Source organism: Falco rusticolus, chromosome 1, assembly GCF_015220075.1.
Source record: "Falco rusticolus isolate bFalRus1 chromosome 1, bFalRus1.pri, whole genome shotgun sequence".
In the NCBI taxonomy this organism is placed as follows: Eukaryota; Metazoa; Chordata; class Aves; order Falconiformes; family Falconidae; genus Falco; species Falco rusticolus.
Window position 1 is genome coordinate 2,839,966 of NC_051187.1, and position 27,734 is coordinate 2,867,699.

The window sequence follows — 27,734 nt, forward strand, 5'->3', positions numbered from 1 at the left end:
AGTCAATCCCCTCTTAAAGGAACAATTACAATCCAACTGGTGTTTTTCCTATGAAAAAAAAAGAGAGTGAGTAGGTTTATTCAGAAGTCTCCAAGACATCAAAAAAAAATGGAAAAATGCATTTTTTTAAAAAAGATTCCTTATCCTCATCTCTAATTTTAGGGCAAACCAGCTCACTAAAAGAAAATCTAAATTGCTACAAATATAATTTAAAATAATAATTAGCCATCTACTGCCATTTGCCATCCCAGTTGTTAGGAGATAGTACAGTGATTCCATATGGCTCAAGGCAGGGTGGGAGATACCTTCAGCACATCTTGGATAGTACCAGAAATGGATAAATAATAAATAGTAAGAACATGAGAAAGAATAATCAGCCTGCCACATGTAAGGAGAAGCAGAGACTTTCACAGTTCCAAAACAAATTATGATACTGTAAAAAAACCAACAAACTAAAAATAAAGTAAAATAAGGACTTGCATTACAGCAGGCTGGAAAGCCTTCTCTTTTCTAACATGTTCAAAACACAGGTGCTTTGCCTGCACCCTCTTCAATACCAGCAGACTACTAGGAGGTGGTTGCTTTTCCATTGCGCTCATATATATTTTTTTTTTCTAGCTGAAAGTATATAGAAATATCCTTGTTACAAATTTACCACCATCTCATGAAAAAGCAGATTTCACACCTTAAGACAGAAACTTTCAAAAATTTTGATGCTAAACATGGATCTTTGCCAATAAAACTGTAATTCCTGAAACTGAAGATTTCGGACATTTTCAGACCACTATTTTTTTCTACAAGAAATGACAAGTTTTACTCCAACATATTTCCAGTTTCTAAGAAACTACATTTAGCAGCTTCCCCGCAATGTATTGCTATTAAAAAATAAATGCAAAATTTCAGCTACTTTGTATGTTGTGGCTATTTCCAGCAGCTCCACTGTCACAGTGACAGCTGTCACCAAGCACAAGCCGCTTGATTCACAGTTATGAGGGAAACAAAATGGTGGTAGAGCTCTGGAAATTCACTTCATATCTAGATTATACAGGAAATGTTTGGAGCCCAAATCCTGGTTTTGGTGATACTGTATTTTGAACAAGGCTTTTTTTCTGCCTGTAGAGCCCCAACCTGCCAGAAGCTCATCAAATGGCACAGCCCATGCTATTAGATATTTATGCAAGATTCATGACTAAATCTGGGCTAAATGTGGATGGAGAGCTCTGCAGATGCACCTGTACATGTGAAAATTTGATCCTGACTTAATAACTATGATGGAGATGGTAATTTATCTTTAAACACACCTTTTTGGCTCTTAACGAGGCATTTAATCTACATCTCTTCACTCTGGCCACGTAAATCAAAGATACCTGGTCCTTCCTGACTTTTCACGGTATCCATCCTGAAAAAAACCTACAACTAAGTTGAGAAACACCAAAGGCTTTCAGATATTGTTCCAGGACACTCTGAGCTGGCTGAATGTTCTTTACTACAGGGAAAAAACAAGACGGGCACACCCTGATACCTCCATCACACAGCCCCTTGAGAAACTGTATCTACCTCCATTTTTGGAGGCCACAGGCATGCTTGCTGCCAGACTGCTCTTTCCAGCCATCAGATGTTGGCCGCCTCTTACTGTAGCATTTATCACCTTCTGGCACAATTTGGTGCATACCCTTGTGTGATGGGTCACAGCGTTTTGGAAGACCATGGTCTGATCTCTTTTATTTTCTCAAAAAAAGAATAATTATCTGGGGCAAAACCAGACTGAATTAGGATAAACCCTGAGCTGGCCTGAGTTATTCCTCGAAGAGAAACCAAACCGAAACTTTCCTGATCGGTTCAGTAATGCTTGGGGTGTGTTCACTCATTATTTAAAAATTACACTGTTCTGAGTTTCCTGGATTTAGCTAGGCCCAAAAGCGAAAGTAACATATCAAAATACCCTGAAATAAACTTCTAGGAAGGGTTTTCAGGTCTGGCTAAAACCACACAGCTTTGGAAGTTGCCGAAAGATGTCTGATCTTTTTTGATTTCCACCTCTATTTCCAGAGTGTTTAAGACGCTTCCAAGCTTTTCCCAGCTTATCCTTGCAGTACCTCGCAGCCGCTGGACTTTTGCCCCAACGCTCAGAGAAAACCAAGAGCCTTTCAAGGAAGGAAATGTGGCCCGTCCTGCAGCTCGGCTGACGGCAAGGCCGAGCCGCCTTGTGGAGAGGCTGCTGCAACTCCAGAGCTGCTCCACTTCCAGAAAGGAGGTTTTAATGCAATGGCAGTGAAGTACAAAAGGAGAAGCTCTCACTTCGGCTGGGTACCCGGCCTTTCCGTTAAGCAGGCACTGGATAACAGACAGGCAGCTCCTTCCTCTCCCAGAGCACTCTGTGGAGAGCTGGCTGGAGGCCCCCTTCCCTTGCCTTCACTCTGACCAACCGCCTAGAAAAAAGGCTGCTAGTAAAATCCTAGACAGTAAAATACAAAACGTAAAGGTGACTGAGACGTAAAGTGTCGATGGAGGCAAAGAGCCTTCTAGCAACCCAGGAGTGCATTAAAGGAGGCCATGTAAAAAACATCATGCAGCCAAAGTTGTTCCCAGTGGAACAGCTCTGCTGGCTGCATAGGCCCCTGAAGAATTCATTTATCCCTGTGGCCTGTAAATTAGGTATTTCTACCATTAGGCTAGTTAGAGACAACCTTAAAATGTTTACCCTCTTCTTTCTCAGCTACAGAGGCCTTTCTCATGCTTTCCCCATCGTTTAAGTCAGACCTCTGGACCTCACTGACGAGCTCAGCAGGGGAAGCAGCAATGCACAAGGCCACGCAGCAGGCCACAAACGTCAGCTCGCAGTTTTTCCCTGTGGGTTTCTTTGGGGCTTTAGATTTTGTTTCTCTTGCTGGAATGGCAATCTGGGCCATCAGCTCCAGACCTTCCTTGGCAGAGTGGATTGATATCAGCTGCCTATCAGAGGACTCATTTTGCCACTAAAGCCACCCTTGAAGTTTACTACATTCTCTTCAGAGTCCTCTCCATTTATACAGCACGTGAACCTTTGTGTCCAGACCACCGGCACCACCAGCTCCTAGCTATGGCTATACGCATCTGCAAACACAAAGAAGCTGAGATTCAACTGAGCTTTTTCTGGCCCTCTTTATTAACAAAATCAACTGCTTTTATGGTGTGGGGTTATGTGAAGGAGCAGTGTCCTCTCAACCTGTAACACAGCTGCCTACTTCACAGAAAGCATCTCTTCCAGCCACGGTCTGGGAGAGCGAATCTCACCGCACTGCAGAGTTCTGGGCTGCCAGAGTGCACATCAAATTTCATTTTACCCATCTGCTCCAGTAAAGGCTGAGCTGAAATATTAATTAGGAGATCTGATCCCTTCTCACCAGCAACAATCTGGATTTTATAGCTCAGCCAGAGGCCAGCAAAGCAGACAAAGCTCTGCGATACATCCTTTGCTGCTGGTTAACGGCTTTCAAGGAAACAACCAACTTGGGGGGAGGACACAGACTGTAAAACACGTGGACATCTGGTCTGTTTTGTCCACCCTTCATCTCCCCCATGCTCAACCCCCACCTCCTAATTGCATGTTCAGAACAGAGAGAGATGACTTCTCTAACATAAACAGCTATAATATGGCAATAAAGATTAATGAGTAAAACTTGCCATTTTATGTATAATCCATGGGGATTTACAATCATTAATCTTTATTAGTGTGTAATAACTGTTTAGACATTAAGGAGAGATTCTCAGCTGGACAAAACTGGCCTTATTCCAGCCAAGCCAATGGAACAATGCCAGTTTACACCCTCCATGACCCTAGCTCTAAATGAGACCCAACCCCATCTGCAGGAATCGTATCCCTAACAGTATTTCCCCAACAGCAGGGGCAGATCAGTGAAGGCAACTATTTGTCTTTCTCTGTATCTGAAAAAGAGAGCTGCATGTGTCCAGGAAGCTCAACAATAGACATGTCAATAAACATGAGGAAATTCAATGAAAAAGCAACAGCAACAAAAGGAACCCCAAGGAGCAGGGAAGTGGATGATTTTTGAGGCAAGACTATAAGATCTGGTTTGGCAGGAGCGTAACTAAGAGGGATGTAGCAATCTTTGGCATGTGAAAGAGTGAAAGCACCAAGACAGGCTCCCAGAGTTCCTCTAAGAGGAACAAGATGGAAGAGAGAAAAAAAAAAAAAAAAAGAGCATCTTGGCTGGCTTTTCTGAGAGAGGAGTTTGGGTTTTGTTTTTAATATAAAAAAGGTCTATTAAACAAGGGAGCTGGTGGGAACCTTGTCTGAACTACATCAGACCAGCCACTAAAGCAATGCTGCATTGACCGAGCAGGATTTCCTCTTCCAAAATGTCTAGGAAAGAAGGGCAATGTGTAGGTACGTACTTAGCTTGCAGCAAGCATGAAGAAATCCCAGCTAAGGCTGTGCATGCCGGTGTCTCTGCTCTCAGCACCAGGCACTGCTCTGCTGCACGGGCCAAGGGTCTGGCAGCCCCTTCCCACCCAGATAAGGTGCAGCTAGCACTGACCCAGCAGGCACATAGCCACCTCCCTCTGCACCTGCTGAAGAACTGAGAGCTCAACTGTATTATCTTTTTTTAGAGCTTCCTCTGTAATGACCCACCAACTGCCACTTCCATCACACAGGGGAGGCCCAGCTGCCTCCAGAAATGGTGTTCCCACTTCTTCAACAAGTCTGAAATGCCTCCTTCCTCACCAGTAAACCTGACAGAAGTCAGGAAAAATGCAGAAATACAGTACATGGATATCTGTGTAAAACTTTGTACACCTGGAAAAACTCCAGAAAAGATGGGCACTTCACCCACTGCAGCAGCACGAACCTGGCATTTAAAAACAATAACCAGCAAATGCCCTCCAACTCCTCTTTCAGGCTTAAAGGACCAGTGGGCTCTTGGGAACCCAGAAAATATCTTTCCTGCCAGTGACCTTCAAGAGCTCTAGTGATGGCAAGATCTCAAGCGTCCAGGAAGTTGCAGGAACATCAAGAGCTGTATGGTGGAGGACAAAAAGAGGATGAACATCACGCCCCAGTGATCCCTCATTGCCTTCGATGGGGGTGGGCTGTGCATCATCTTTCATGCAGTCCGATAACCACTGCCTGTGGCAGAGAAGAGGGGCCCTCCCTGCCTTTCAAATGGCTAACTATGCTGGAATTAATTCATACAGCTGGTCTAGGTCACGTGCTGAGCTCCAAGCAGCTTTTCTCTCCTCTGCTCCCCGGTGTGTTTTTGGTTTGTTTCAGGTTTATGGCATAAAACCTGTTTCTCTTGCAGTTTAAAAATCCCAGTTCAGGACAACCTAACATGCTGCCCACAGTCCTGGGCTGTCTGAAAACAAAAAGAGCTTTTAGAAGAACAGCTTTAAGCCTCAACACCTTGGCTGTTCAGGGCGCACAGCTGTTGAGAAAGGCTTAATGTCCCCAAAGCCATGCCTGTCCTAGGCAACCCTGTGCTCATGATTTAACCAAGTGAAGTTCTGAGCACTGATCAAAGGCTTCTCATCTTCACAGAGGTTATAATCAAATGAAAGAGAAAAGAGTCTGATTTTCATCTTGTAGCCCAGCATGTTTTCAGAGCTTTTAAGCACACAGGAGTCCCTGGCTCTCCTCCCTGCGCCAAGGCCACCAGCTTAGGCTTCTCTCTAAGAAAATCCTGGGTCAGGCCAAGCTTTGTGTCCACACATGCCACGAGGGATGCAGAGACAGACAGACAGCTTCTGCACTTCTCTCCTGCCATAACTACCTTCCGCTGTGGATCGGATCACTCAGATCACTGTTTTCATTCACACTGGTCATATGGATTCACACTTACCATGGGCTGACGCAAATGACTTTTAAAGGAACAAAGTCATGGAGAATCAGGCGGGAAGTGATTTGTTGCATGCCCTATTGTAATGTCATTAAAACAAAGGGATTAGACAGCCCAAGCGCTGCAAGAGCAAAAAGCATAAAAGAAAGCACTCAGCATGTAGTGTCGAGGCATGTAGGAATCGTTTTAGAGGGTTACTAGCTGCAGACAACACTGCCATTAATTTTCTATTGGAAAACGCTGGTGACATTAATATCTGCTATTAATACTGAACTTTGACAGTATCTCATAAATTCAACCTGTCAATTACAATGGCACTGAAATAAAGGTGCTCTGAGGTCAAGGAGATGTGGTGTCCAAATGAGACTTATATTCCAGGAGAAAAGCGGCAAAAACAATCTTTAACAAAAGCATCAGATCCATATGTAGGAAAACCAAAGGGTGGTTTTAAATGTCATGTTTTTGAAAGCGAGAATTGATGCTGGAACCAACTCTATAAACTGGCTGGCTGGACTTTTAGCTGCAGCTGAGGACAATCAATCAAAACAGCTCTGCGACTCTGAAAAAGTGAGAGAGAGAAAACACACACACACACACACACACACACACACACTGGAAAATGAGAGGGCAGATTATGAGCCATGCGAGGCCTCTTAAAATTACACTGCGAAGTAAAACATCTTTGTGTTTCATCCATAACAAAATGTAACCTGAAAGGTTCCCCTCAACACAAAGTGGAATACGGAGCTTATTGTTACTGAGGGCCAGGCAGGCTCGTGAAACATGGCTGAGGAAGGGGAACCTCTTCCCCAAAGTCTGCATGACCTGTGAGCTCTTTGCAGCAAGGAAATCCCTGCACTCCGAATCCTGCAAGCCATCCTCAAGCCACCCTGCTCTGAAGCCGAGGGGAACAAGGAGCGATAAATCCCCATGAGCAATGCTCCCCTATCTCCTTCGCACTGCCCCCAGAGCAGAGCTGCACTATTTTAGGGTTCGCAGCTACCTCTGTGGGCACTACCATCCATGGCCATGGCGGTGACAGTGGCAGCCCAGGCACTGACGGTGTCTACATGCACCTCTTCAAAGCGACTGGCATGTCCCTAGCACAAGAAGTACCACCGTTCGGCAACCCCTGCTCTAAATACTGCCCTCCCCACCAGCCCTTCCAAGGGATCGTTTCCCCAGCCCTTCCAAGGGATCATTTCCCAAACACTCAGACTATTCCAGAAGCCCAGCCTGCACCAACAGAGACTGGAGGCACTAAACAGGAGAGAAAGGGCTGGAATTCCAGGCTGAGTTACATCCTGCACAACTTAAATATTGCAGAGCAAGGCATGCTTCTAGTTGGGATTTGACTCGGGAGAGTCTGTGCCAAAGCAATGGATGGGGAATGGAAGCATGTGGAGGGCAGGAGGCAGGCGTGCATGCTCTGGCACAGCCGCACGCACAGGCACTCTCCTCCGCAGGGCTGGGGGAAAGAGCCACGGGCAAAGGCAAAGGACCTCATAGCCAAGTGAGGCAGCTATGCAGGTTTGGCTCAGTCAAACCAGCGTTAATCTGGAGCCGGTGGCCTTGCTTCAGACTCAGCAACACCTTGCAGTGCTCGTTTCCCCCCTTCCCTAGACAGTAACCGTGTTACCTAAAAGCAGCGTGATCTGCTGTCTTCCCCTCCCACCCCGACAGTCGCCACACGCCTGCCCTTGGCTAGCAGCTTTTCTCTGACGACCCGGCCAACAGCAATGAGCTCCGGGTAGGGGTGGGCTGTGGCTTCCCTGCATGGTTTTCCAGGCTGCAGCTCTCGTGGGGACACCTGCAGCCCACGCTGGAGCCCAGTGCTCCTGGCTGCCTTCAGCATCCTGACCAGAGCTGGACACAGCCCAAACCGCATGCCGGCATAGGCTCCAGGGGAGCTCGCTAGCACTCCCAAAGTCTGTGGGCAAGCACATTGCTGCCGATGCAGTGCCGAGAGCCCTGGAAACTTGTGCTGAGATTTACCATTTTTCACAGACGTCATGCTATGCAAACTGTTATCCTTTCCCATCTGGAGAAGGAGAGAGAAACTCCTTTTCAGGCCCAAAGCAGCTCATCCCCAGCCCAAGTGAGCCCCAGGCGCTGCCATGCTGCTGGGCTTGTGGACAGGTGGGGACTGACTACTGCAGCCTCCTCCTGGTCTTTGTGCAACTTATCTGCCAATCTGTTTTGCTCTGGGGCTTTCATCCCAGACACTATGGCAGCAATGTCTTCCCACTCCAGACCTCATAACCTTCCCAATATAACAGAGTAAGTCAGGGGGACATAGGGCAGAGGCTTTCCCCAGGCAGGAGGCTGGCAGTGCACCACAGTCGGCAGGCTGGCCAGGACGCATCAGCCCGACTTGGAGTGCAGTGTCTGGAGAAGAGGCGACCTCGCAGGATGCTGGGGCCTCCCTCCCTTACAGTGATGCTGCCTCACATGCTGCGAGAGCAGCTCGAGTAGCTGAGCTGAGATCCTTGTTTATAAATTCTTTTTATGATGCACATTAAATATTTTCCACAACACAGACGCTTCTTCTCTTCTTTCTCTTTTCCTTTAACACCTTTTCCCCAGCAAAGCCCTACAACTATTGCTTGCTGTGGCCTCATTTAGCATCATCATCGTCACCACACATTCATCCTCATATAAAACAGAAATCTATTCCATCAAGCACTTAACATAAATATTAAAATAATGGAAGGGACAAAATAAAAATCTACATACAACTTCATGACTACCATAGCACCTATTACCATGACAAAGCAAATTCTGGTTCAGGGGGAAGGGAAGGGGATGAGGAGAAAGTTAGGAAGAGGGACTTCGACTGTCATTAAATATGTAAATCACTCTTTTAAATTTTTTTTGTTTTGTTTTTGTTTTAAGGGTACCAACCTTATTAAAATTCATTTCACTAACCAGCTCGTTCTATGTCACTATGGATACCAAAAAACCCTTTTAAAAACTTCAGCGAGGTGGGGGTTTCTCAGAATAAAAACAAAACAAAACAAAACACGGCGGCTTTCTGTTGGTGCTTTCATGACAAGTCCTGCCACGCGCCCCTCCCCTGCACCCACCAGTCCACAGAAGGGCAATTCATTTACAAGTCCAGTTCTCAGTCTCCCAGGATGAGTTTGACAAAAGAGGCGACGTCTGTCTCTTTGGATTCGTGCAGGGTGAAGAAAGGATGTTGCTGGGAAAGAAAAGAGAGAAAAAATAGAAATGTTTATTATTCATGACGTTGAGGACCAAACCAAAACCCTTTTCAGACAACCTTCTAGACAGTGCAAAAGATTTTGTCACTAGCATCATAATACTGGGCTTCCCATGTTTTGCAGCTGACGTAAGTTGGGCAGCCCCCAGGGGCCACATCATGAAGGCTGCAGATTTCCTCTAGAGAGGAAGGCTCGGATTCCCTCTAGATCCTGCCCTGGCTAGGCAGGCTGAGCTGGGCTGCTTTCAAAGCAAGGCAAAGTAATAAAAAACACTGCCTCCATCTCTAGCAAATCGTGCCCTTCGGCACACACTGCCTTGCAGCCCTGCAGTGCCCTGGGAGGAGATGTACTTCTCCTGAGACGGTGGTTACCCACCGCACCACATGCCAGCTCCAACAGGAGCAAGGAAAACCTTGCAGGAAGGCTGACTGCAGTGGGTTTTTCCCTCAGCTTCCTGCTTTATCTGTGTATTTACCCTCTGGTGACTTTTGAGTCTCTTTCTTCCCTGCAATTGCTCATACTCGCAGCAGGAGATGGCTACTTTACCCCTAACTACCGCAAAGAGGAAAGCCATCCCGGCTGGAAAGCCATCCACAGTTATATGTTTAACTACTTAATCGTGACCAACACGGGAAGACATCCTGCCAGAAAATCTTGCCTACATTTAGCACAAATGGAAAAATAAGTGTAAGGAGAAAGAAAAAACACAAAAGCCCCCTGACAGAAAGAGCAAAGCCCCTCTCTGCTAGTACTAGTGACTGAGTTTGCTACCAGGGGCTGCAATACATCAGCTGAGATCAGTCAACTTCCACCTGAAATCACTGAAACACTCTTAGACACCCACTGTCCTGGCGGTTAATTGCATTTATTTGCATGGAGGGTGTCAGAGAGAACCAAAAGGCAACTGAGGCCCCGTGGAGCTCACAGGTGACCATCACTTTGTGCAAAATGCTGTAGTGCTTCCCATATGCAGGGTGCAGAATCTTGGTTTGATTCCTGACCCTCTCATTTCAAGCCAGATTTTTAAAGACAGTTTGGGGTTTCCAGGGTTTTTTAAACCTGCTCATCACTTCCATCCCTGGGCATTGGCTATTTCAATGATCATTTATAGCAGTGGCAAAGTGGAGGGAGAAGAAGAGCAAAGAAAAGAGATTTTCCAAGGTGGACTTGAGTGGAAGGTTATCCAGTGAATAAAAAGAGGCAGCTTTGGGCAGCCGGGAAGCGACCCAAAGACACACCAGCAAGGAAGAGGAAGCCCAATTATGTGGGAAACAGAGCTGAAATGGTTGAGGCAAGGATCCAGACATAATTTAAGGTCTCCCTGGGTCAGACAGTCATGGGAATCAAAGTGTCCTGAATAACTCCCAGAGAGATGGCCCAAATGGCCTGCCGTGTTATTATCCCTGTGTGATGCCACTGCTTTCACATCCCAGCTAAGTCACACCCAAAGCAGAGCTACTGCAGCCTGGAAGCACCCACAAGCGTGACATGGGTGGTAGCTGTGGCCTCCAGCCCCATCTCTCAATAAGCCCAACCCTTTGTAACAACTGAGTCTGGTTACAGCACAAAACACCCCATGCCAGGTGGGATGTGCCCCACGCAATGCGCAGACCACCAGTCCTGCAGTAGTTTCATGCTCCACTTCACCTGGGGAAGTGGGTTTTAAAATGAAATTAAGCATCCGTATCAGTTTTCCTGATGCTCAAGATAGCACAGAGTCATATTTTCCATGAGAAACCTCAATTCCACAGGAAAGCAAGGGAGCAGTCTTGGTCTAAATGACAAGTCCAATCCAGTACCGCAACTTAATGCTGTAAGAGAGAGAGGAGGGAGAAAAAAAACCCAACGAAACAGCAACCCTCAACCACAGGACCTCACAACATTCATGTCAGCCATAAAATACCACAGCATTGAGATACTCTGAAGAGGTGATCCAAGAACCTAATTCAATAGAAATGCACTCGCTTGCCAATGGGTATAAATGCTGCAACAGACGGAGCTGCTCCGGTGAACCTTTTTGATAAAAGGCCATTTGGCAAACTTCAGAAATTTGCTTAAAATATATATGTATTTATTCAATAATAAAAAAAACAAAAAACAAAAAAACGAAGGGGTGGAAGGGGGGAAGCCATAAACCTTGGGCCTCCCTTTGTTTGAAACCAGTATTTGGGCAAACTGTGTGTAAATCAGATCTATATATAGTCTAATTGCATTACAGGGCCCAGCAAGAAACGCCACAGGAATTATTCATTGCTTATAACTCATGTTCAAAAGGTACATGGATTTCCAGCATGTCTTGCAGCTAGAGAGCACCTTAAACCCTGGCATCTTCACGACACAGAGGTCCCAACACCTCTGAGCAGACAGCATGACCCCCTGGATGGTATAACGCATGTCCTGCAAGCTATGGGGCAGGAGACAGCAATGCCCAAGGAAATTCTGTAGCAGTTTCCACCCTTAACCCAGAAGATCTTGTCAGTGGCACTGGACGGGGTGGGCATGTAGGGACAGGCGAGCATTTGGGTCAGGATCTTCAGAAATAACAAAGTTAAGCATTTTCCTGCCTTTAGTAAGCTGTGAATCAGGTGAGAGTAAAAAAGGGACTAGGTGCTTATGGGAGAGAAACACTGACTTCCTAAGGTCTCTTGCTTTTTGCCGGCTACTAGGAGCACCAGGATCAATACCAGAAAGTCAGGGTCGAGAGAACCCGTGAGGCTGTGGAGCCCTAGCAGAAAAATCTCACCACAGACCCTGTTCTTGCCAGCTCCAGCCCAGAGCTCTGGCTGAGTATACACCAGTGAATGCACTGCTGGGAGTTCATCAGCAAAGTGCATCTGATCTCAAAGCCCTGCACTGCATTGCATTTCCCCTGTCATAAGCCTTTATCAGCATATTTTTCCTTAGTTACTCCTCTGTCCTAGACATGCTCACAGCAAACAGTCTCTAAGCAGCAGATGAAATTCAATAACCGGAATTATTAGTCACAGACTCGTCTCTGTCCCTAACATCCAGGAATTACTCTGTCCAAAAAGTCTCCTCTCCAAGGCACCACAGCAGTAAAGCCCAGCAGGCCACTCAGCTCCTGCAGCCTACGTCGAGCATCCATGGTGCATGCATTTGACTTAGGTGTTTGAAGCCATCACACAAACCCAAGAGGAGGATTTCATCCTTGCCAACTGATTCTTCACAGCCTCATTTTTGTCCCTTAGCAAATTTGTTAACTGCTTTTACATACTTTTCTCCCTTGATCTGACCGGAATAGCACCTGAACAAAATTTCAAAGAGCATCTCTGATTTGCACTCACCCTCGCAAGACCCTGAAGTGCCATGGTTCTCACATCTCTTATGAAAAAAGAGATGCTAAGAATCCCAAATCACCAACCACTATTGGAAACCCCATCTTCAGCATCTCATTCTAATTCATCTCAGCTCTGAGCCAATACACTGCTTAATGCAGGCACACTCACCATAAGCTCTGGGTATGTTGGCCGTTCTTTGGAATTCTTCTTCAAGCTTTAATGAGGAAAAAAAAAAAAAAGAAAAAAGTTACATTCTGTATGCAATTTAGAGCAAGGCCATAAAATTATACCATGAAAAAAGCAAGGTTTCATGTCCCTGTAGAATAAGTTCAACTACTCATCCACACGTTAAGCAAACAGCTTAGGCCTTGAGGACACCTACAGCCAACACAGCCTTGCACACAGGCCCTGTTCAGTATACAGTGGTGGGTACACACAAGTGCAGTGAGCTCAAGGTCAAACGAGATCTGGACACACCATATATACCAGTCCAGACACTGCCTGCTGCTGGGGGGACAGGTACAATTGGTTTTTTGGGCACTTATCCAGTAGGCCAGCAAGCAACTAAGGAATGGATATAGCCTCCAACCTCTGATTGGGAGCAGTGACCAAGTGGCTCCAAAGCACATGTACAACTATTTGTTTATCATCATGCTGTTATCAGCGGGGACGGTTACATGGGACATCCTTTTTTTCTCCTCTCCTACAACAGATGGCTCTGGAGGGTTGTAGTTGGAAGTTATTTTGGTTTCCCTCCAGCAGAAAATAGCTTTTAAAAGACAGGACGTAATCTCTACTCACTTCCTGACAGTGTATTTAGGGGAAAGACACTTGGAGCAACTTGAAAAGATCTTCACACACGTACACGTCGGTGGCGGGGAAAAGGTGTCACACTGAGCAAAACAAAAGTGAGAACCTCAGTGATGATAAGTCGCTCCTCTGCTGGGATTTGCCAGAGTCCAGAGGAAGCGGAGGACACACACTGAATAGATATTTCCTGCTTGCTGTGTGTAGAGGGCTCATGTTTAGTGTCATGTTGTGAATGAACAGAGGAACCTAGTAACGATACGTGCCAATATTGCCGAACTGAAGGTACGGGATGTGTCACATCCTCTGAACTCAAAAGCAGGCCAAGCCGAGGTGCTAAGGTAAATTTGAAGGATAGGTGTGTCCAGAAGCAGTATCTGGGTACAACCCTCTTAATTTAGACCCTCTACAAAAACCTTGGTCCCAGGTTACTAATACCAGGAATCTGGTGACAAGTTACGGAAATCAATGCACATCTTCAGGAATTAAGAGCCATACTTGGATCTGATCCTGATTCAGACATCCCAGGAACTCCCTGCAAGGGCTACAGGTAATCAGACTTGTGCTGCCCCAGGCAGCCGACGGTATGAGTCACTCTGCGACCTCTTGAATCTGACATAGTTCTAAGCCAGGCCAATCCTGATACACTGCACTGATGTGACCTGCTTTGGTGTCAGAATAAATTCTCAGACTCCAACAACACTAAACTAGTGTAATCTGCAGCCAAAGTGCACTTTTCCTGAGTCCGTGCCACTCCACCGGCTTTGAGGGATCTTCAGTGATCCTGGAGGATAGGATTTGCAAAGAGAGGAACTGCCACATGCTCTCACAAGCATGAGCTTTCAAGACATGAGTGCTGCTCAGCAGGGTCATTCTTCTCACTGCAACTATCACAAACGGCTGTGGATATCTTACTTATCAGCCCACAGCTATAGCTGCACGACATGGTGCTTGCAAAAATAAAATATTCAGTGGGGAACAACAGCCTGCCTGGCACAAACAGGCAACTTTGCAATAACAAGTAGTGAGCCAGCAGCATGGGAGAAAGGCAGCTGGTCCAAAATCTCAGCGTGGGCCTTGCAAAAACAGTGGGCATTTTGTAAGAGGGTTTTTCCAAGCCAGCTCCCACCTCTGATAGACACAGAGCCGTGTGGGCACAGGCAGGTATTCCCCAGTGCGGGTTGGTAGAGGCATGCAGCTGAACCGTGGGGACCTCAAAAACATGTACAAACAAGACTCTGAGGAATCCGAATACTAGTACTTAAAGTCCCCGGGCAGGAGCAGCTGATAATCCCCTTCCTGGGTCACAGCAGAGCCGGCCGGGCTCCAGGCCCTGACGCTGGCAGCTCGGGAACAGTCTCACATTTCTGTATTTGTCGATCTGCTGTCCTTTCTTGGCTACCACGCAAACCCACCATCCACCTGCCAACTTGGCAAGCCACGGATGGCACTGCAGCGCCTGGAAAATAAAAATGCCTCCCAGGCGGTTTCCAGGGAAGCTGGAGGGAGAAGCAGTCAGGAGCCGCAGGGCTGCTGCCAGCTCTCTTTGAACCATACCATGAGGGCAGCTGTGAGTCTCCTCGGGTGCTGGGAGAGCCTGTGCTTTTATGCAGCTCTCACAACCTCCAGACAGCGTGCATCTGCTCCAACCCTTTTCCTACACCGCAGCCAAACTCTCCTGCTGTTTCCAGCTCCGAGTCCCACGGAAAGCAGCACAGCAGCTGGAGGGCCCCGGTAGTGGGACAGCTGCCGATAGGGGCCACCATGAGGCAAACTCAGCACCGGCCCTGCCCTCAGGCAGTGTCCCTGGGAGCAGGAGGCAGGAGGACGCAGCCCTGTTCCCTGCGCCACGCCAGCCCCAGGGATGTGAGGGGCCCGGCAGAGCTGCCCGCCCATGGCCTGCTCGTGCTGCTGGCTCCGCCATGGACCCCCTGTGCTCTCAATGTGGGGGCAATCGGGCTGAGAATGTCTCCTAAATCCCGTCCTGCCTGCCCCTCCAGAGCAATGAAGCCTGTTCCACGCCACCTCAGGCAGGGAAGACCCCGCAGCCACCATCACTGCTGCTCTGCCAAAGGGTGCGTGTTGCCTGCACAGCACCAGGCCCCAGCCCAGCTCTCATGGCTCAGTGAGGGCATGAAGGCCCATCCCTCCCCTGGGGGATATTTTGTTCAAAAATGCGGGTGGTACCCCAGAGACACATCTGTGGGGACAGGGACACCAGAGGCCGCGGGCACCTGCCTGCCTCGGCCTGCCCACACCATGGCGGAGGCGAGTGGGGGGGGGGGGGGGGGGCAGTGAGGCCGAGAGGGCATTTTACCATTGCGAGGTAAAATCGACGAACTCTGCTGAGAACTTCTCCGCTGGGAGCTGTGGCGATGGCTCCTCCACCACTTGTTTGAGCTGTTGGAAGGGCGTCCCCCAGGAGTCATAGGGAAAGCGCAGGATGGCCAGCTCGATCTGCGGAGACAGGGCCCACGGCTCAGGCACTGCGGACGGACCCCCCCACATTGTGGGTGCCTGTGGGCCCACCCAGGGGGTAGGTTTTTAGACCCCACAGAAATACGTGGCATTTCCTCACCCCACCTGGCCACAACATCTTGCTTAACCTCCCCCAGCAAAAGGGAGAGGCCTGAGGAGACCCAGCAGCCTCCACAGTCCAGACTCCACTACCCTCGCGTTAGATGTGGCTGGAGAAAGAAGTTACCCGCGCTGCAAAGGCTAACTGCGCTATAAAATGACTCTGCAAGCAGATGGATTCCCCCTAAACACTGTGTGGGCGACACTACTCGTCTCTCCTCTTCTGAGGGGGGCTTTGCTAATCGCTAAGTACTGAGAGTATTTTTTTGTGCTCGAAATCCAACCTGCTCCAAGGCGACAGACGTGCGGCACCGGACGCCTTCGCCTTAGCCCATGCTGCCATCTCCCGGCAGCCACGGCTGCCGCAGCGGGGCCAGCCCCACCGCAGGGGCACCAGCACCTCCGAAGACGGCAAGGAGTTGGCAAAGCAGCTCCATCCTCTTCCCCTCAACCCCATGGAGCGCTCCCTGGTTACCCTCAGAGCTGTGTTCCCACTCCCACCCCGCCATCTTTCCAGGGCCACCAGTGTCAGGGGGACTTTGGGGAGGAAAATGAATCCACGAGCAACACTCAACCCTGCTGGCATCCCTGTGAGCCCAGAGGTGGTCACCCTACCATCGTGATCCCCAGGCTCCAGATATCAGATTTGACGCTGTACCCCTTCTGGTTCAGCTCCGGGTTAATTCTTTCAGGCTGTGAACAGAGACAAAGGTGGGTGAGGAACAGGGGCAGCCCCAGTGCAGTGCCCACACCAGGGCTCACCAACCTCAGATGGGTCTTTCAAGGGTGGCAGGCCAGGACCACTTAGCCCATGCCACCAGCTTGCTCTCTTGGTCTCTTGGGGCCAGATGTGGTCCCATATCCTTGCCAGTAAGGACGGGCAGTGGAATGGGTCACCAGAAGCAGACAGTACCTGCCCCAGGGATTGAGGTGGTGGAGCTGACCTGGCACATCTGGCACACAGCGGGTGGCAAGCCCCGGTTCTGCAGAACCATTTTCACCCTGTGCAAGTGCTCCACACAGGGTGAATTCTGAACAGCAGCTCTCAGGAGGAGTCTGAGGGACCCAATCCCTGGGGACTTTTTCCTCCCAGATGAAAAGTACTGTTGTCCCCACAGGGCAAATGGCAAAAATGCAACATGGAGTAATTACAGAGCCCTCTCCAAGGTCACAGGGAGGTGATAACACAGCAGGAAGCTGTGCCCAGGAGATCTGATCTGACCCATGAGATCTGTTTCCCCTCTCTGCCCCTTTACAAGTAACTTCAGGGATACATCTTCCAAAACAAGTCCCCAGGACACATGCCGGAGGCTGATCCTTCCCCCTTTAAGATGACCCGATGCCCAGGCTCATGTTCCTCTGGCTGTCCCGCAGCAGCTTTCACACGCAGCTTCTCCACGGCTCAACTTACAGCCATGTAGGGTTTGCATCCTGCATCCATGGTTTTAGCAACCGAGTCAACGAGGTAACCACTAATTCCAAAATCGCACATTTTCACCTGCCCCTGCGTATTGATCAACACGTTAGAGGGCTTTACATCTGCAAGAAGGAACACATACCACAGTCACTGTCAGGCACGGGTGGCTGTGCCAATCCAAAAAAAGCCAAAGTGCTTCCTATCAGCAGAGGGCACCAAAGGTGTCCCTGCAAACCCCTGCGCTTTGTGCAAGCCAGAAACCCTGGCTTCGGCTATTGCAAGTTCAGGTGACAGCCTCATGGGCCTGTCATGTGTCCTGCAAGTGGCCCTTCACTTGCAGACTCCTCTCTGATTTGGGGGTGCGAGAGGGAACCCTGCACGTAACCGTTGCATCTCACTGCGCAAGGGATGGCCACGGACATCAGAGTGCTCACAGGGGAACAGCTTGGCAGGGCTGGGGGCACCTCCAGAAGCTGTCTGCAAACGGCTGGAGCTCTGGCAAGTCCCCAGATGGATCTGGTCTCATGCCAGCAAAAGGAAAAACCCACGGGGAAAGGATGAAGGGAGTGCAGGAAAGGGTGAAGAGGAGCAGGGGTTGCAGGGGAAGGAGGGAGCAGTAAACTAAGACAAGGCTCAGGATTTCAGAAATGGCCTCTGATTTTAAGGATACCAAGCTTGAAGGCAATGTGAGCAGCAGCAGGCGTGTGGGTGCTCCACACCTTATGGAAATCAGGCCAGTGTCTCATCTATTTATTACTGCCAGATTTATCTGCTTCCCATCACTGCCTTATAATCCTCGGTGCATTCACACTTGGATCACGCTCATGAAGGCAGTTATAATCAACATCAGAAAGGGAAATTAAGGCACATAAAGAAGCTAGTAAGTGATATCCACAAGAGCGTGGAGGTGCTTTTCTGCACAGCAGGCAATCGCTCCCTGAGAGGCTAATCCCAGATGTAATCTCAGCACCGGGCAGGTAGCGCAGGCCACCCTGTTTTCTCTTGTCCCAGCAGTGATTCTCAAAAGGGAGCAATCCCTTCCCTGTTGCCACCCAGAAATACGAGTTCTCCTCTGCAAGAAGGTCCTCTGTCTGCATGTGATAAACTACTAAACAGAAGAGCTGAAATAACATCCAAAGGAGGCCAGAAGCTGCTTCAGTCCCGCCCATTAGAATTGGGTGGTTTACATTTCATTAACATTTGCTCTCTAATCAGCATTTTGCAATCAAAAGCTTCAGGTATCTGAGATCCTCACCCATCTGTTACTATGCTGAAATAAGACAATTTTCAGTGTGAATCAAACAAGTAAACAGAAATCCAGAAGCCAAGCAGCATTTTCCAACCACTGTAAATGATACAGAAGGCAGAAACTCAACCCTCAGCCACACGCAGAACGTACAAAATGTGACTGCCTGCTGGAGCTGAACTCTGCTCGCTTCAGATGCTCCTTTCCCTTGCATTCACACATTCCAGAGAGGGCTTTTTCCTCACGAAAAATTGAAAAAGACCTTTTAAAAAGAAAGGTATCAAGCAGCCACACTGCAAATTTGTTTCTTTCTAAGTGTGTTCATGGCATCTTTGAGATGCTCTAGAGAGGAAAATGTCTGAAGACTTCAAGGAGGGTATTTATGACTTGATTTGAGGCTATTTTAAGTATGAAACTATACTGCCCCACCGCTGCTCAGGGAAGCTCACAGAAGGGGATGAGGATGGTTAGATCACTGCATGAAGCATCATGCTGGCATGGAGACATCTCACTGCACGTCAGCATGGAGCCATCAAGCTGGGGAAGAAGCCTTGGCAAAGCCTGATCCAAAGCCCACCGAGGTCAGAAGGAAAAATCTGTTTTATAATTTCGCAGAGGTGTTGGAGCAGACCAGGGATTTAGACCGTGCACTAGAGAAATGCAAGCCAGGGGGAAACAGCCCTTTCTCTGACAGCACAGTCAGGCTGGAGCTCGCTTCTCCTCCACCTCGGGGAAACACTGGGACCAGCATGCAGTCTTTAAAAAGCAAACCAGCAGACATTTCCTCTGACTAGAATTTGCTAGTCATGAAAAGCTGTGGAATATTTTTGTTGTCAAAGGCCCATTTTATCTCGGATATTTTGGGAGCCCTGTGCCTGGCTGCAAGGCCAGCCCTTGCAAGGCTAAAAGCATGCAGCGCAGGGCAGAGAGACACCAGCGTGGCATGGCTGTGTGCCTGGCACTTACCTCTGTGGATCACGGAGAGCTTACTGTGTAGATGTTCTAGTGCTTTTACGATCTGAAACAAGAATTCCAGAGTGAATCACACCTGGCAGCACCATGATGAGGAGAAAATGTTATCTGGCTTCACCCACCCCATCCTCACCAGACCTGCTTAGAGGGAAGGAGCTACATCTCCCACGAGTCCTGCACCCTCACAGCAGCCCACGGTGATGGCAGGTACCCGGGGATCACCCAGGGCTTCCAGGACCCTAATGAAAAGGCAAAAGAGCTGCAGGGCCCTCCCCACATCTGACTCTGTGCTGTCTCTCAATTACGTGTATAGGCACATTTTGGGTTATTTATGGTTTATAAATAACATCACTGCAGACCAGATGCTGGAAGCCAGCTAGGAATGCTCACACGTGCTGGCCCATGGACCATGCTCTTCCTGGTGCAAATACAGCAGGGAGCTTGGGTCACGTAGGACTTGGCTTCAAAGAGAAGCATCCTTTCCCTTCCCTTCTCACCCTGCTAATACTCACAGAGACAGCTATTTTCCCTAAGATGTCCTCAGGAATCGTCAGGCCTTTGTCAATGACATGTTTGTAGAATTTGTCCAGTGAGGTATCCATCAGCTCCATGCAAATCCACACATCTCCCTAGAGGAGAAAGAAAGGAAATAATGCCTACTGGAACAAAGCATCTTTTCCTTTTCTTTCACACGCAAAGGTCTTCTTTGGCACTTGCCCTTTGCTGGCCTGTTTGCCTCTTCGCTGTCCTTTATAACTCATTCACCAAAACTGTACTGGGCTTTCTTTTTCCCTCCTCTCCAGCTGGAATTAAGCGCTATCCACCTTCACTACCACATTTAGTATCTTTTATTATCTGCTTTTCCCAAAGCAGAGTCCCAGTGATTTAGGAGCCCAGAAAGTTATCGAGATTGAGGCTCCTACATGTTCAGGTCACTGCAAATGCTCAGCCAGGAAAAGTTCAGCTCAGCAGAGCTATATTTAAAACCTTTCAATAAATCTTGTTTTTTAGAGCTTTCCACACTTTTCCTCCATGTGGCTTTCTCATTGCAAGTCAGGACAATATTAACACTAACAGACCAGGCTGTGAGTTGATGTCCTCAGTGCCCGGCCATCCCCATCACTGAAACTCATTACCAAGCCCCAATGTCTCAGCACAAAGGACTCGCACGTTCCTGGCACTGGGGCTTGGCTGCCTTTGGTTCCTCCTCACGTGGGACCGCATCTCTCCTTGCTCACCAAGAAGTAACTGTATGTGACAGATCCTTACGCAGGGATTGAGCAAACTCATATTGTACCAAGTCTCCATGTCTAGATGGAGATTAAATCCCTGGCTCTTGGAGTGATTCTAGGCATGGGAATTCAGAGCCTGGGAGAGGATCCAGTCTCCCAGCGGCAGCACAGCTAATCTCCAGGATGCCATACCTCTCGGAAAAGTGCCCCATAAAAGGTGACAGTGAAGGGGCAATCTACCGTCCTCATGGAGATATCCAGATCCATCAATAACCTCTTCTGCTCCTGGCTGTTCACTGTGGCTCGGATCCGCTGGAAGACAAAGCATTTTAGCATTGGCTGTCAGCACCTCCGTACCACAGCCATACCCTTGCTGGCCACAGTGCCTTGGCATCACACCTTTACCCTTTTATCACACTTCTTCGTGTTACCTTTTTATCACACCTCTTTGTCATAAGAACATCACAAGCAAAACACGTGCAGTAGGAGCAGCCCAGGGCAACACAAGGCAATGGAGGTTGAAGGGGTCTTCTCGCCTCAGCCCAAACTGCAGGTGATTTGGCTCTTCCCTGCAATGCCACTCTTTTTGCAACAGCCAAAAGTCACCGAAGCTTGAGCAAGGAAAAAGGAGCAGGAAATCAAATTCTGGGCTGGTGGAAACCCATGACTTCTGGAGCTGCAGTGGACATTATTTACATCAGCAGACTTTGTCACGAGAGAGGGCTCCAGCCCTGCAGCCAGAGCCCATGTGCTCCCCTTGGCTGTGGAAAATGGACATTTTCCAGTCTCCCATGGAAAAGAGGTCATTTATATGAAATACCTGGAAACCCTCAGCTGGGAAGCACCACAAAGGGGCATGACACAGTCCAACACAGGTCACACACATATTCCAGGCTCCTTGGCCAAAGCCACTTGAGGTCAGTAATGTCACAGAATTAAACTGTTTAGCATCACAGATGCAAGTAATAGCCTGAATGTTCCTGCCCTACCCTCTTCAGACCTTCCACCATACTCAGAGAGGTCTTTTGCAGTTTGGTGAACACCAAAGCAAACAAGAAGACCAAATGCAGAGCACAGAGGCCCTGAGACACACCCCAGCATCCACAGCAAAGTCTATCCACAACTGAGGAGCTAAGAATTTTTCTTCAGCTTACTCATAACTTCCAGCTCTGCATCCTTTTTCTTTTTTCTTGTTCTGAAAGGAAACTTGAGCTAAAATTCAGCCAAGCAAAAACTGGTTCTTCTCAAAATATAAATTTTCCCATGGCTCTTTCCCTAAGCTGCAAGCTTGAGTCTAAACTGTTGTTAGGAAAACTTTTCATAGTAGCATCTAGAAGCCTGTCATGAATCAAGATCCCAATGTAGCAGACAAAATGTGAAAATCTCAACAAAAATTTCCCGTTCCAAAGAGACTAAAAAAGTCCCAGCTGAAGAAAATTACCTTATGCAATAAAATTTACAGTACACTCTTCTTTGCAATTACAGTGCAGAGCCCTGAATCTAAGAGTCTATTTACATTAGAAAAAATGCACACATTTAAAAAATCACGGCAAATAGCTTGTAACATCTTAGTGAAAACAGGAATAGAGCAGACAAAGGTGAACAATATGCACTATAATGCTGGAAAAACATTGAGCATCATACTTCAAAACACATGCCTTTTCTTGGTTAAATGGACCAAATCTACCTCAGCACTCTTCGCCCCAGTGTAGAAAGAGGATTTCATAAGGAAAGAAGTAAATCTCAGTAAAGGCATGCATCAGAACAAGGAAGATCAAAATTGTGCACAAACAAGAGCGCAGAGGGTGCCCACACACAACGATACAGACAGGAAGCACCTCAGGAGGCTCACTCTACCTTCACTGCCATGATCTGCCCACTAGGCATGTGCCGCATCTTCTCCACCACCCCGTACGCACCTCGTCCCAGCTCAGAGATGGGCTCCAGGTCATCAGCTTTCACCTCAAAGTTCTGCGGGGCAAAAAAACATCAGCGCGAAGCTGACTGTTGCACATACATGCTACGCAAGGAGCAAAATACCCCTAAAATCTAGCCCTGCTTGGCACATAAATTCACCTCTGTGCATCCCCCTCCCTACCTGTGTTCATGAGGCTAGGAACAAAATCACGGTCCTCGGAGGCTGTCAGGATTAACTACCGTGCAGCAGTTAGCAGCGTTCTGAAGAGGATATGCCTTGTAACAGCATAAGCAGGGAGCCTGTGTTGATGAGCATCCTGAGCAGGGCGGGAGCAGGAAGGATGGTTCCTTCGGTGGGATGCTCTCTCCCCAGCCACCCACACCCGAGTGCCCCTTCCAGCCACCTTTAGCTGCTCGCTCTTTCAGCTTCTCCATCTTCTAAGGGCTGAGATGGAAAACACCACGGCAGCTTCTCCCCCAGGAAACACATTCAGTCTTTTTTTTTTTTCCCCTTCCATCTTCCTCCTCCTCCCTCCCACAAACAATAATGGAAATATCCCCAGTTTTTCTTAAGGCCTGTAAAAGCTTATTTCTCCAGACCTGTAGATGGGCCAAATACTAGTTGAGTGTGCCCCATTTTTAAACCACGGCAGATTTATTTTGTCTAGCATTTGAGATGTCCTTCTCCCAGCCTCACACAAAGGATGACTTTGTTTGGAGCCCTGCATTCTAACCTGCCCTTCTCCTTTCTGCCGTGATATTGTGCAGCAGGCTCTATTTTTTGCTTATTATTTTTTTTGGATCTTTAAAATATGCTTTTGCTACTAAAACCAGCCATTCTGTTTGCTGAATGCACCACATCAGTCAATCATCCTACAGAAAGAACCGGGTTATAATGAACTGATTCACAGCACATAATCCCACACCGCTTTTTGCCGGCACAGCAGAAAAAAACCTGCAGCCTGAAATGTGCTGGCTGGGGATGCCACAGCATGCAGGGCCCGTACACTGCGTTACTGTGCGCTCGGGCTCCCGGTCATTCACTTGCAGCTATGTTGCCTGCAAAAGGAGCCCTGACTAACATTTTTGTGTAACAGCAGACATTTAAACATCTCTGACTGCCTGACACTACTCCTACTGTTCAACGGGACCCTCTCCAAAAAAGCCCTTAGACTCTCTCAAGGCCATTCTTAAATTTAGCAGCAAAGTTGAAAGGGAGAGGAGGGAAAGTGGCTTTCCCTAGGGATCGGGGGTGAGTGTAGAAAGGCTGGTGGAAGAGGGAGCACACCCTAAAGGAACCTGGCTGGACAAATAGGCAACAGATCTGGCGGAATGCAAGCCACAGTATGTCAGTCCTTCCAAGAGAGGCACGTATCTGCGTCTGTAAAAAAACCTGAGCTCTGGGTTTTACAAGGGTGTTTCTGCTCTCTGCCTTCATGCATGGAGACTTTTTGGATTGCTTGAGCTTTTCCTCATCCCTAGGACTGCAGGGGAGAAACTATTTTCTTGGAGCGGGTGTTTGCTCTAGCGGCAGGCATTTTCTCTGCCTCAGTGCTGCATCATTTTGCTCCAGAGGCATCTCACACTCCTTCCACCTTCCAGCCCCTGCTCCATGCCAGGGAAAATATAAAATTAAAAATGAAAGAAAAGCATCCAAAGATAGACAGCATAAACCACTACTGCATTAGCATTTCACTTCATAAATTATCTCTCTGACACCAAGGCCTATCTTTTGCACCTAATAAATTTATTGCCCAGCTTTAAAGTGCTGTTATGAATGCTGCTGTGCCATTTTCACCTATCGAAACAGCTGTCCTCGGTTTTGTTTTTTCCCTGCTATTTTTTTAGAACATCAGGTGGACTGGTTTCCACACTGTCAGAAGGATTTGCTTCCAGGACAGGAGGATCTACCCTGAGTTAGAAACCTGACGAGATGGCTTTCAATATCAGCGAAGGGAAATACTTTGGATGGAGGCTTTAAATTACCAAAGGAACTGAAATGAGAGTAAAATCTGCCGTTAGCAATCTCCTTGTTTTATAATCATTATTTCCAGGGGATTAGCTGCACCTTACTGAGGCAAGGAACACATTTCCAAGGTGGAAAACATGAAGGGGATGCAGGTGTCATGGGATGCAAAGGGTGAGCATTTGGGGACATGTCATCAGAGCAGTGACAACCAGCAGGTCACACTGCAGCTGGCCATGGGGCCATCAGTCCCACGCAGACAGCCCTTGTTGGAGAAACACAAACACCAGAGGCTCGTCAGCTGTCTGTGGCTGAAGGTGGCTGTCAGGGCTCCCACAAGCCCCCAGGCTGGCTCTTCTTAGCTTCAATTCATCCAGCAACTGCCTTCCAACAAGCAAAATGGGCTACATTTTTTTTTTAATAGCTGGTGTTTATTAATCTGCTCTTTCTTGGAGGGTTGAAGTTAAGCAATCCCCTGAGCAGCCTGCCTGGACAAGCAGCCAGCACCACGGCAGCCAGCCCTGGAAGGTCACCTGTCCCCAGAGGTTGTCTTCTCACCATAACTCCTAGTCTTACCTCCTCGCCAATGGAGATGCAGGCTTTGGAGTCTAGATCTCTGGGTGGCCTGTAGGAGAGAAAAGGGAAAAGATGTGAAATGTTCCTTACAAAGATCCATTTTCCTTCAGTGAGTAAATACAGCCCCCGTGGTCCCTCAGGCCGTCCCCTCACACCTTCGGGCCAGCAGCCCGAGTAGCCTTGAGCAGCCCAGCTAGTCTCCTAGATTTGCAGGATCAACAGATACAGCCAAGATCCACAAAGTCCCCCCAAAAAGAGGTCAGGAAGGAAGCTGCTGGAGTTGGCATTTCTCACACCCAACTTCCCCACGCGGGAACCCACAGAGATTCATTGCGAAAGGCAAGGCAGGTGGCAAGCACCAAACATCTACCAACTTGTATGGATTAGATGGGCATAAAGGCCTTAAACCACTGTAAATGATTACCTAAGGCATATAGCATGGGTTAACAGGCTAATAAAAGTCAGTCCTCAAGGAAGTAAAGAAAGCCAAGCAGGCTGGAGTTGCACAAACTGCCTTAAAAGCACAAGGTTTTCTTTTGCAAGGCTGAGTATGTAGGGAAGGGGATGTATTTTTGTGCCTTGACCAAATGCACATTACTCAAACTGGGTGGCCAAAGTGCCACATCAGTTAATATCAGGTGCCCATTCTGGTTTTTCCTTTTCCTGGGCACATCATTAAGCAGCACAAGACATGGACCATGGGCAGCGATGAGTAGAGGGTGATGGGTTCAGACCCCCTGGCTTGTACCTGGGGCTACAAGAGAAATACAAGGGCTGTTATTATCCTCCCTAATGGTGCCAAAATTAACCTGGGTGTTTTGCTTCTCTTCCTTGTGAAGGGTCCCCGTTATCCCAGCCCTGCAAGCACGAGCCCCAGGCGCTGGCCGTGACCGGCTGCTGGCCCCTGGCCGTGGCAGCACAGGCACTAGCAAAGGTTGGAAGGCAGCTGGGGTTCGTGGTTTTCTTTTTATTCTGCCTTAGTGTTTGCAGACTTACGTGGAGCTTGTCTGTGGTTGCTCAAATGCTTCTTTAGGAATTTTCAGCCCAGGGTTTCTCTTTCTGCCTGTGAAACAAGAAAGAGGCAGAATTAAAGAAAGGCACCTTTTTGTTGTTTTGTTTTGTTTTAATTTGCAAAACACAGCTTGTCTATATTTGTTGACCTTATTTAACATAAATGCCCGGCCAGGCTAGTGGTGTAGACTCAGGGCACAGAGTTCAAAACATAAAGTGCCTTTGTTCAGTAACGCTTCATTTAGACCTGCAAGGTCTGGCTGCCAACTTGGTACAGAAAACAGGCAAGAGCTCTGGCAGAGGCAGGCCATGTGAAAATGCAAAGTGAAAGGTATTTCTCCTTCGTCAGCCCTACCCACGTAGGTTCCCTTAAAATGTTTCTTAGATTTTAAACCATTCCAGATACATAACTGCAAATGCTGGCAGGATTAAAAATCTTTTTAAATTGAAGCTGAAAGTCCAGAATCAGATTCTGATTCCGTTTAAATGGGATGTTTCACCTCTTGGTCATTAAAGTTGTGCAAACCCAGCAAAAATAAAGCAGAATTAAGTTTGCAGGCTTCAAAGCCATTTGTTTCTGTTCATACTGACCAGCCAAGCTTTTCTGAGCTGGATGAAGCTCAAGCTCTGAAGCAGTTCAAATGCAAGCTCTCCTGTAAAGGGGGTCCAAGCCAGCAGACACAAGAGCCAGGCAGACTAGAGAAATACAAGAACCTTTTTATGACTAAACATATACAGGGACATTTCAGCGTGGGGTTTTGATTTCATGGATAAAATAACCTGAAAACATAAGTCATGTCACCGAAACCCCAAGGTAAACATCTGGCTATTTGGCTGTGTAATAAAATCTCTGGTCCCCCAAAAAGGCACAAGCATCTAATTTAGGCATTAAAACATTTTTAACCTAACAATTTATATCAATTACTATCTTTCTTTCAAGCATGAGTTTTACTCTCTATTCCCAACACTCTCTCTCAAGCTTTACCTACATGTTTGAGTTTGTTTTTCCTCTTGACACAAACTCATGTCAACAGACGTCTGTGCATCCTAGTGCCAAGGGGTGCTAGATCAAAGCACAGGCACCCAGACCTGAAAATGACCTTTTTGAAGCAATTAGGCAATTCAGATTGCCCATCTTTTTTTATTATTATTATTTTTATTTTTCCCTCCCACCTTGTCTGCTCCAAAAGACACGATCATACTTGCTCCTTTTGGCAGAGTCATTCCAGGATGGGACAGGCTGTGACAACCCAGCTGACACCTTTTGGGAAAACTATCTATTGGAAACCACTGTGCACACTCACTATCGGTATTAGAAATTGACAGAGCTGCAAATTTACAAAAGGGGAGAGGAAAAAAAAAAGCCAATTCTCTGCTGCAAGGAGTTTTCAGTCTAACATAGAAAAGGCAAAATAAAAGCAGCAAGGTCACTTCAGAGCCATGAAGAACAGCTCTCAGTTTTCCCAAGAGGTAAAAGCTTGTGTGTAAGGAAGCAAAAATCATTGAAAAACAAGTGGAGAAATTCTAACAGTTAGCAGAGCTGTTCTGCGACCCTTTTCCTTCTAGTTTTCTCTAGTTGTACTAGAAGGGTCTCTAGAAGGCACAACTGAGAAGCAAGCCCTGCTGTGCTAGATGCTCTAGATACCATTTCTT

General features: G+C 47.7%; 1 protein-coding gene across 1 annotated transcript in view; it reads right to left on the reverse strand.

Annotated features, from left to right (window-relative positions):
- The window catches only part of MAP2K6 (mitogen-activated protein kinase kinase 6), a 55,176-nt gene that overhangs the window by 2,496 nt on the left and 24,946 nt on the right, over positions 1–27,734 (reverse strand). Inside the window, exons 2-12 of the mRNA XM_037404717.1 lie at positions 26,067–26,133; positions 25,071–25,119; positions 22,469–22,582; positions 20,804–20,923; positions 19,892–20,008; positions 19,374–19,425; positions 17,156–17,283; positions 16,360–16,437; positions 15,485–15,624; positions 12,529–12,574; positions 8,924–9,039 (exon numbers count right to left, since the gene is read on the reverse strand). Coding sequence (XP_037260614.1) covers positions 8,962–9,039; positions 12,529–12,574; positions 15,485–15,624; positions 16,360–16,437; positions 17,156–17,283; positions 19,374–19,425; positions 19,892–20,008; positions 20,804–20,923; positions 22,469–22,582; positions 25,071–25,119; positions 26,067–26,133 — 989 coding nt within the window. The 3' untranslated portion in view covers positions 8,924–8,961. The remainder of the gene's footprint in view (positions 1–8,923; positions 9,040–12,528; positions 12,575–15,484; positions 15,625–16,359; positions 16,438–17,155; positions 17,284–19,373; positions 19,426–19,891; positions 20,009–20,803; positions 20,924–22,468; positions 22,583–25,070; positions 25,120–26,066; positions 26,134–27,734) is intronic.